At 48.7% G+C, this 10,289-nt stretch overlaps 1 protein-coding gene across 1 annotated transcript; it reads right to left on the bottom strand.

Annotated features, from left to right (window-relative positions):
- Positions 1-1,249: 1,249 nt before the first annotated feature.
- On the bottom strand, positions 1,250-10,055 carry ADAMTS1 (ADAM metallopeptidase with thrombospondin type 1 motif 1). The gene is made up of 9 exons (XM_024562606.3): positions 9,112-10,055; positions 7,246-7,592; positions 6,805-6,937; positions 6,254-6,421; positions 5,553-5,839; positions 5,145-5,331; positions 4,880-5,055; positions 3,775-3,950; positions 1,250-3,397 (listed from the first exon to the last, which is right to left on the bottom strand). Exons 1-9 carry the CDS (start codon positions 9,776-9,778, stop codon positions 2,698-2,700), a joined length of 2,841 nt encoding a protein of 946 aa, XP_024418374.2. The 5' UTR covers positions 9,779-10,055; the 3' UTR covers positions 1,250-2,697.
- Positions 10,056-10,289: the final 234 nt, after the last annotated feature.

Below are 10,289 nucleotides of genomic sequence, written 5' to 3'. Positions count from 1 at the left end.
GAATCTTTTGCTGTCAAAAGTGAGTATTTTAAACCTCTCAGATTATTGATAAAATGAAAATCTCATCAGCAGAAGGGTGAAAAACTGATGTGGCGACTTCGAAAGTTGTTTGGCGTTGAGACGACAGACAACAGTGGAAAATCTTTCGACTATTTTTATCTCTGTGTTTTGAACTTCAGTCTCCCTACTTACTCTGCCAAATCAATGTAAGCCCTTTAAAAGAGACAAACTCGTCAGTGAATTAAACAAGATCTGAAAATGACTTCTTTGTATTATGGGTTATCATTTTAAGTACATTTATCTCATTTTATCAAACAGCTTGTGTAGTAATTGAGGGTGAGGGCATCCTTCATGTCACTGATAGGAATATAAACAAGTAAGTAATTGTGGTAGAGATGATTGGTGCAGAGAGCATCTTAGGCCACTGAATTACACGGCCAAATCCAATGCTTGATTGAGCTCTATGGGACCAAACTGGTTTCCAGTGTGAAAAGACTTGACCTTTTCAGTCCGGTAGCCCAGTAAGTAGTAAAAAACTTGACCAGAGACTAACATGAGTTTCCCCGCCACCCCCTTCTTTGACCTACATAGGTGGCTCCTGAGAATCTTACATTCCTTTTCTAGGAAAAGAACATTGTGAATCATTTGCAAGGGTAAATAATAATCATCTGAATCTGCAATGAGCATGTTATATAAAACTATTCAAGGAAACTATTTGAAGGAGGGTGAAGGAAAGGATGGAAGTGTGAAGTGGGAAATGTCTGTGGTTAACCATGTAATCCAAGACTTCCAGTAAATCCCCTGTTCCCTGAGAGGTAGGTTCTCTGGAAGCAGTCTGTGCTTTAAAACCTCCGATGGACCACTTAGTGTTTAAAATACAGTGATTCACAACAGGGCTGCCTAGACGGGCGCTGCCGTCCCAGCCTCCCTGATACACCTGAGGTATGCTTGAAGAGAAAGCGGAACATTCAACGGCTCAGCTCGCCACTGTCTATTCTAAATGTAATCTAAGGCAGTGTATTCTATTCAGTAGCTTAAATACTTCCATAAAATCTTAGTTATGTGATGAAGTTGAGGAAGACACACAAATTCCAAGTACTTCCAGAATCCCACCCTTTTTTCATCTAATTTATGGCATGCTATACTCTGGTTTCTCTTCAGATTGTATAAATCTTTCACCTTTTAATTTATGGCATGCATCACAGGTCAGCAAACTACACCAAAAGAACAAATTTGGCCCACTGCCTGGTTTTGTAAATAAAGTTTTATTAGAACACTGCCATGCCCATTCATTCATGTGTGGCTGTCTTCATGCTGAAACAGCACATCTGAGTAGTTGTGGCAGAGATGGTAGGGGCCACAAAGCTGGAAATATTTATTACCTGGCTCTTTACAGAAAAAAGTCTGCCAATCATGTGTGTATATTATACATTAATAACAAACCTATCTATCACCAAAGATACCATAGCTTGCTTCCTTTGAAACAGTCACATAATCCAGGATACAGAAAAAACATTTCATCAGAATGAAATCTTTTTTCCAAAGAATTTAAGAAAATACTCATTCTTCAAATTCAGTATCTGTGTCTCAGAGTTCCTTCCTAGAATTAAATTCCCACTTAAAAAAATATACACATATTTGAAAAGTGTTATTTTATTATTTCTAGTAACATATATTGTATAAATAATATATTCTTATATGCCTTTTTACAATCACGATATAACTTAAGAGTTTTAGCATTAAAAAGAAATGTATAAAAATAAATATGCTATAATAGGCATTTATTACATACTATAGTCCTTCTTAGAAGGAACTCACAAACCAATACTTATAAAGTACATAGAATTTATAGTAACGTGTTTTACTATATACATACGGCAAAGTCATCCTCTTTCATAGTAGAAGAGCTGAACAGACATTCACCAGGATATGACCCTCGGACCAGCTGCTGGGGGTGGACCTGCTACCCCTCAGTAGCCCCCCCCGCCACGAGACAAGTGATCTCACTGTCCCCAAACACTGGGGACCCGGGTTTGCTCACCCCATTCTTGTGCTGGCATTCCAGCCTTTTTGTGTGATCTTGCCCACTTGCTTGAGACACAAACTGGTTTTTCACATCCCCATTCCTAACATAGGCTTATACAAGGAGGAATGAAAGGCAGGAGGTCCTGAGCTCTGGGTGCCTCCTCTGGTTTTTACCAGCACCTGATACATCGCTGCTTTTTTCCCCTTGGAGACTTCAAGCATACAGACACATGGAATGCATGTTTCTTTGTCAAAACCAATTCACAAAGATGTGAGGATGGTACCAAAAGGTCACGATGGAGCCATTTGACATTGCTACACACTTTTCTCCAGGGTGGAGGCCATTCCTGAATCCTTAACTCTGGGTAGAAAAGATAACATAACATTCTCGGAATCATTGCAGGTGTGAGTAAGCAGTGCTGGTCAACGCTCCTGTTTGTACTCCTTTCTCCCTCCATTGTTAGTGAGGTAAAGTAAGCCACACCTTAAATTAAGAATCTCACCCTTTTTCTGCTTTGCATTTCCCAACCCCCAGGGTACAAAGTATTGAATCAGTACCAGGGAACAGGGATTGTCACATCACCAGCAAGGCACACTGGATCCCCTCCAGCCTTCTTGATTTCCGTGCCTCAGCCCTTCCTCTCCCCATCCTTCCTTCAACGCCCGCCCTGCTTAACTGCATTCTGCCATCGTGCAGAAGTCTATGTAATGTTTAGGCTTCTTTAAAGGATCGCAGCTCTCATGAGCCAACACTCCCCCATCGTGAGACAGGCACTGCAAGGTTCTCTTTTTGTAACCCTTCCCGCAAGTCTTGGAACAGGGCGACCAATCCCCCAGCTGCCAGTGGGGGCAGGTCAGGTCTGCGCAAGGCCGGGTGCTGGCTGGCTTCACCTCCTTGGCACACTCGGAAGCAGGCTGCCCGTTGAGGTCTCGGCACTCTACCAGTCTTCTCTGCCAGCCCAGTCCGCAGGACTTGGAACATTCGCCCCACTCTTCAATGACCCATTCTGAGAACGTGGGGATGGCATTGAAAGGCTCCTTCTTCTTCTTTACGAAATAGGTGTATTTAATTTTGGGCTGCAGGGCATGGCCCACGGTCAGGACCTGGATGGTTAAGGGCTCGGTGAGAGGGCTGAAGCTGCGGATTCTTTCCAGCGAGGCGGAGGAGCCACTGTATCTCAGGGCGCTCCCTTTGTATGTAATGTCTTGCTCCAAAGTAGACAGAGTGAAGTCACCATTCAGGATGTATGTGCCATCGGCGGCTTTGATGGCAAGAAAGCTTCCAGTATTTCTGGATCCCCTCTGATTCCGTTGTTTCACCTCAATGTTTGTGGCTCCAGCTGGAATTGTGACGATATCCTGATATCCAGGTCTGCAGGCAAGAGAAACAAGATCGCTCATTCACTGGCTAATTATTATATTACATGGCCACTTAGCCATTTAGAACATGATTTTCACCAGATCTATAAAAAGTTACATCTGTGCCCTCCCTGGCTGGTGTGGCTCAGTGCATTGAGCACTGGCCTGAAAACCAAAGGGTCGCCTGTTCAATTCCCAGTTGGGGCACATGCCTGGGTTGCAGGCCAGGTCCCCAATTGGAGATGTGCGAGAGGCAACCACACATTGATGTTTCTCTCCCTCTCTTTCTCCCTCCCTTCCCCTCTCTCTAAAAATAAATGAATAAAATCTTTAAAGAAAAGTTACATCTAAATGATACAACCTTCGGGAGTACGGCATTTTAAAACTTACTTTGAGCTGGTAACTGATCCTGATATCTTCTTGCATGTAGATCCATTTCCCCCACAAATGCCACATTTATCGAATTTCTTTTTGGAGTCTATGATGCGATCACAACCAGCTTTTACGCACTGTCCTTGTACGCAGACAGAGGTGGAATCCGGGCTGCATGGAGTCCCATCCACCACCTGAGAGAGGAAGAAGGTGCATCTGGTGTCACTCGCCGATGTCCCACATTAACAAGGGAAGATGTGAAGCTTTAACTCTAAGGATTTCCCTCACTCACGTAACATCTGACTTCCTGATCGTTGTTATCAAACAACACTCTACACACGTCATACACTACCCTTCTCTGTCTTCTTTCCTCACAGTACACGCAGACATGTGAAAAACTTAACAGAATCTTTGTTTACTTACCTGTCTCACTTACAGCTAAGGTCAAGCAAGCAGAACTTTTTCTCATTTTAAAAAATTTTTTCCCGCTGTATCCTCAGTGACCAGAATGGTATTTGGCAATAGCAAGTGCTGAATACATCACTTGCTAAATATTGAATCGGCAACTGGGGAATATTTTTATAGGCTTCAGCGATAATGACACATGGCGGTCTCAACCAAATTCAATGCCACTTTCTATCTTCACAAGGTTTAACCCCTCAGTTAAACAACACAGTGATGCTTCTTCTAGGTCAATATAGGTCCTTAAGCACAAAAGGGATCAATACTTAGACTTCCATTTTAAAAAGTCTGTTTGTACACGCTAGTGCTAGTCACCCAGGAACAAGTACTTTGGACTGTGCCTAGGCTATCTTTCCAAACCACCAGTTGGCTGCCATGTTAATACATAATTTATATAACCAGTGGTAACGGGCTCTTGTTTGTAAGAGTAATAATAAGCAACTGCAAGAACCGTAAGTGCTGGATGCAAGCTTCATTCATAACTGAGATCAACGCCAAACTTAAATCTGGCAGTTCCTGAGGTATCCAGAAGAAAATGAATTCTAATTCGAACCTGAACATGTTAATATACAAATTAAACAAAGTGCCTCATAGGTTGCACGAAAAGGTAGCAAGCTACGGCCTTCGGTCTTAGCCAAAAAGTAAGTGGAAAAGTTACTACCTTGGGCTGCAGCACGAAGAAGTAGCCAATGCCTTTGGCTTGACAGATGAGCTTGCACCTGTCCTTTGGGGAGACTCCAGCATACTTGGGTGTCCACTCCACTGCGGGTCCACTCCCAAAGGAAGCCTTGGAGAACTCATTGTGCGCCTCACACTGTTCCTCTCTAAAGGTTTTTCCTGGGAGGAGAATGTTATGACAACATTATCAGTTTCCACCCCTCAACTGCCTCTCAGTGGACCCGTCTTGCTCACCCACTTCTACTCACCAGTATTGTCTGGACAGTCCTCAATGTTACATGATCTGTACCGCACACGCTTGCCTTCACAGTACTTCCCTCCGTTCTTCGGGACTGGATGGTCACATTCCCGCATTGTGTACTGAACGCCTCCACCGCAGGTTCTAGAACACTCCCCCCAGGCTCTCCACTGCCCCCAGCTTCCATGAACAGGGGTCTGCATGGGGACGCAAGTCATCAGTTTTAGAATTCTCTACAGAAACCTTCTTAGGGAATAACAGACAAAAATACGAAACAAAGAATCAATTATAAAAATAATCTATTTTGTGCGCCACCTGAGAACAGGGATGGGGTATTTAAGGCGTTATCAGAATGTCTGCGCATCACTGTGTTCAATTCCAAATTTTAAACGAGTGTGTGCAAGAGTAGAAAACTCACATCAAAATGTTTCTTGTCGGTCTTGTTCACACACTTGCCGTTGACACACCACTTCCCTTCTTCACAGCTGGTGCCGTCTGCCCAAGGGAAGTGTTTGGTTTGGCACACAGGCAGCCCGCCAGAGGTGCCGGTGCACCAGAGCGTCGAGCACGTGCTGGCTGCATCTGCACAGTGTTTGGACTCCTCCCCAAAGGTAAATTGGCACTGCCGGTTGGCATCATACAAGGTCCCGGGAAGATCCGAGGGGAGCTGTATGGGGGCCTGGGGCTTGTCCATCAAACATTCCCCTGAAAGGAAAACGCCAACCACTATTAATAAATAGTAGATGAAAGCATGCAGGGGAAAATATTTATCATAGGGGATAATTTATAGCAAAGTGATTTGAAAGCTGCCGAACTTTTAGGGAAGATGCCAGAAAGATTGAAATTAAGATATTATCCTCAATGGGATGTTTCTACATTAACAATTACAGGAAATGATTGTTCTGCTAAAAATTCAAATGAATGTACGTTGGGAGCCACTTGGCCAGAAGCACTATCTTTTACTGGAATTAAGACCTAAAAATGTATATTCTTGGCAGTGAAACTAATTGTGGAGGAGGGAAACCATAAAGAACACAAAAAAGAAAAATGAGTTCGTTGAATTGGAACGCCACCTACGGAAGGTTGGCTGCTGCCTAGAGAGGAGTTGGAGGGCCTCACCGTGACCGTTATCCAGAAACGAGGTGATGGTGTAGGCGCTGCAGGGAGACCAGGGCTGGCTGTGGTCCAGGTTGGAAAGCATGGACGCCATCATGTGAGAGTCGAGGCTGGCGTTGTTGAGGCTGGCGCACTGCTTTGCATCATCGTGCGGCATGTTAAACACGTGGCCTGAGAAGCAATCCGAAACCCACGTTAACATGCAGCATTTGCAGCATTTTATTCCTAACAAGGATGTGTCTCCAAGTGGTATTTCTAGGGACAAAAAAAATGCACTTTGGAGACCATCTATTTTGGAGACAATGTCTACTTTCCCCGGAGTGTAAGCAAACACATACACTGTCCAAGTGTCCAGAACTCCAACTATCTTATGTTGGATTCTAACGAAGATGATCGTGTTTAGGAATAGTTGAGTAATATTTTCTGTAGTTTCTAAGGAGTCCTGGCACCTAAAACAGCAATATAGCCTGCATACTGTCTCGTTCTCATTAATATATCGTTCATCATTTTGAATTCACAGATTGGGCTCGACTCTTACTCTGAAACAGACTTACCTAGTTCATGGGCTGTGGTGAAGGCTGCTTGTAAGCCATCATCTTCTATGACAGAGCAGCTTCTGCTGGGATCGCATATGGTTCCAACGTCGGCCATGCCAAGAGTATCACAGGTCTGGGTCCCACACAGGTCCTGGAAGAAGCAAAGGTGTATCCTCATTAAGAGGGACACAGCACAAAGGTGGGGATCTTTTGGGGCTGCTGTATCATCACACATGTGTTGAGCTGTCATTTGAGAAGTACTCTGGGTGACTTTGATCAAGAGTTTTCCTAATGCTATTCAAAAAGGACGATGAAACTGGAGATATTAAAATTATAGAAGAAATAAGGAGAGTGACCATGCTAGCCAATTGAAGAAGCTGATGAAATGCCTCACAGACACTCGTTACAAAGCAGGCTCCCAAGAGGCCCCCATCTTAATTGGTACTGTCTTCCTCTCACCTGTCTGGTGAAAAGAATCGCCGTGTCATAGTGCTCGGTGTCTCGGTCACTGGGTGGGTTGTGCTGCTTCTGCCAGTTGCAGAAGTTGCGCAGAGTGAGGGCGGCGTTGGACGTCACTTCCGGCCCCTTCTGTTCCTCATGGATGACCAGGACCTTCACGACCACCAGGCTAATTGAATTCCGAATGCTGGGGTGTTTGTACAACCTGGCTGCCACCGAAAACAAGGTGAGAAGGTAGTTCTTCAGGCCGCTGCCATGGAACTCTGCCATCGACTGGTCGGCCACAAGCATGGTTTCCACATAACGGGGGCTGGACACGAATCGCTTCTTTCTTATGCTTCCCCTTCCTGCAAAGAAACAAGAAACACAGTTTGCTCACAAGGTGACTGGCCAAAAACAGTTACCGTCACAGGGTATATAAGGAAAGCCTAGCCAGTCAAAGCAAATAAGACAAAAATACACCCGGGACAACAATAACAAAAATATTTGTATCTCCTGTCACTGCAAATGTTAGTTTTAAAGGTTTCTCCTTTACTTTAAAAACAGGCCATGTGCTCCTCTGAGGGGTCAGGGTTTTTTTTTTTAAGTATTTATTAATTTTCTTGGTCAGCAGGATGTCTTCTGTCCTCTTTGAAACGCTGCCATCAGAACCGGCAGCAAGCACCTCCTCCTGCCCCACTGTAGTAAAAACTTGGAGCAGGGCAGCAGGCAGAGGCCCTGAGTCACTCTTTCACAGGCCAGGACTCAGATCCTGAATGAGATCATCGGGCTCCACGTGGAAAGCCCAAGGCAGGACTGGGGCCTCTGCCAAGGGGCCTGGCCTCAAGGAATCTCAGCCTGCACTGCTCGGCACTCTCATTCCAGGGGTCCCTGGGGTGCACTGCTCCTGCCAAACCCAGGCACAAAGACCACCCACTCTGCCCAGCATCCCATCACCCCACTCCCGCTGCCCCAGGGAAATAAGTTCCTGCCTTGGGCCACGGCTGATTATTTAGAAAGGAGCCCTTGACTCCTGAGACTCGGACCCCAGGGACCAGTAGGCTGTAACCACATCCACATAAGTGATTCGAGGAGCAGATGCGCAGCAGAAAGTGGAGAATTCTAAAACAAGAGAGGTGAGCAAGTTAAAGAAGATTCAAGGCACCACAGTGAGGTCAGGAGCAGAAAGAGTCAGGGGAAGCCGTAGCAGGATCAATGGTGACTAACATTCAACAGGGCTTGAGAGCAGAATTGCGGCCGCGAGAGGGAGCGCAAACCCGGAGGCCCGGTGGGAGGTGCGGAGAGGCGGGGCAAGCTGAGCAAAGACCTCCCAAGCAGGTTCTGCAAAAGGGCCCCGCCGTCTCCCGTGGGTCGGAGTCAGCTTCTTAAATGGGGAAGGGGAAGGGGACAGAGGCCAGCAGAACAGAGCTCAGAGCACAGCCCTGCAACCTGGCAGGCTGCACATTCCGGGGTCACCATAGCTCTTCCGCCCTCCGTCCCCACCCTCCCCCGCGCGCAGGGTGCGGGCACGGGCAGCGGTTACGAAGTAGTGCAAAGGTGCAACTCGACCAAAGAACACACAGGCACCAAAGATGAAGTTAGCAGGATGGGGAGAGGTTGCAAGCTCTCACTCGACTAAGGCGGAACGAGTTGGATTCCCAGCTCTCCCTTCCCGGTCTAAACGCTTGGCCTTAGTCAGCAGAAAATCATTGGTCTGTCTGTTCTGTCCTGATCATTCGTTATTCGGGGAGACGTAGCTAAGTGTTCCAGCCGGCCCTCCAACCCGGGCCTGTTTGCGAACGGGAGTCTAATTTTACATCTCGTCGCACAGAGAAAAGGTGGGGAGAGGAGAGATGAATGGAGAGAGACAAATTCTGGGACAGATACCTGTGGGCCGCCCCGCGCGCTCAGGAGCAGCGTCCCTCGGCCGCCACTCCGCGCCGGCCTCCTCTCCCTTCCGCCCAGCGCCCCTCTCGAGCTGAGTTTCGTCATCCATAACCCCGCACTTGGCGCCGCCGTCGCCTCGCTGTCTCCGCCGCAGGAGATGGAACTGGGGCCGCGTGGGCGACTCCTCCCCGGCGGCGGCGGGGGTGAGGCGCACGGAGGCGGCGGGCGCTGGCTGGATGAAATACTCCTCGCCCTGCAGATAGAAGGCGCCGCGCACGCCCTCGCAGAGGCTGAGTGCCGCGGCGGAGCTGGGATCGCCGTTTACGGTGCCGGAGTAGAAGCAGAGCGCCAGGTCGCCGTCGGGGTCGGGACTCGGAGCGTCGGGTCCCAGTCTGCGCCCGACGGTCTGGAAGGTGAAGCCGGGCGCCAGGAAGTCGCGGTCCTGGTGCAGCTGCAGGGTCAGTTGCCGGCTGAAGGCGTCCAGGCGGAGGCGCACGTTCCTGTAGCCCGGTTCATGCTCCTCGACCGGCAGCACCAGCTCCTCGTCCTCCTCCGCGAGGCGCCCGTGCCCGCCCGGCAGGACCAGCAGCCCTGCGGCCACAAACAGCAGGAGCGCGGACGCAGGCTGCGAGCCGTGAAACCGCCGTGCCAGCTCCGCCTGCCCCATGTCGCTGCCTGCGGTTTGCCTTCGGAACCCTGCGGGGACCGCTAGCTGCGCCCGAGTCCTGGTGGGCACCGCGCGCCGGAGCGCACCGAGCGAGGAGGTTATTGTTTGGGTTGGGAGTGAAGAACCTCCCCGGCCTCGCTCTGGATGCTTAAAGTTAACAGTTAGTACTATTCTTTGAAAGTTCTGCAGAGCCGGCCGCAGACAGGACTCCCGGAGCCACTCGGGCGGAGGCGCTACAGTTCTGTCTGCGAAGGGGTAGTTTTTCTTCGATGCGTGCAGCTAGAGGCACCGCGCGGCAGGCGCTGGCGGAGTGGCTGCTGCGGGGACAAGGAGCACCGTGGGACGACCCCGGGGCGGGGACACCGGGCCACGCGAAGATCCGAGCCTGGATCTCCTCTTCGACCTCCGCCTCGACCAGGGTGCTGCTCGCTCTGCGCAGGGCTCTGGGTTTTCTGCCCCGCTGCACGACCTGGCTTTGGAGCGGCCCCTGGCTCGGAGTGGCTTTCCAGCG

This window comes from Desmodus rotundus, chromosome 2 (assembly GCF_022682495.2).
Source record: "Desmodus rotundus isolate HL8 chromosome 2, HLdesRot8A.1, whole genome shotgun sequence".
Lineage (NCBI taxonomy): Eukaryota > Metazoa > Chordata > Mammalia > Chiroptera > Phyllostomidae > Desmodus > Desmodus rotundus.
This window is presented reverse-complemented; position numbering and strand designations above follow the sequence as displayed.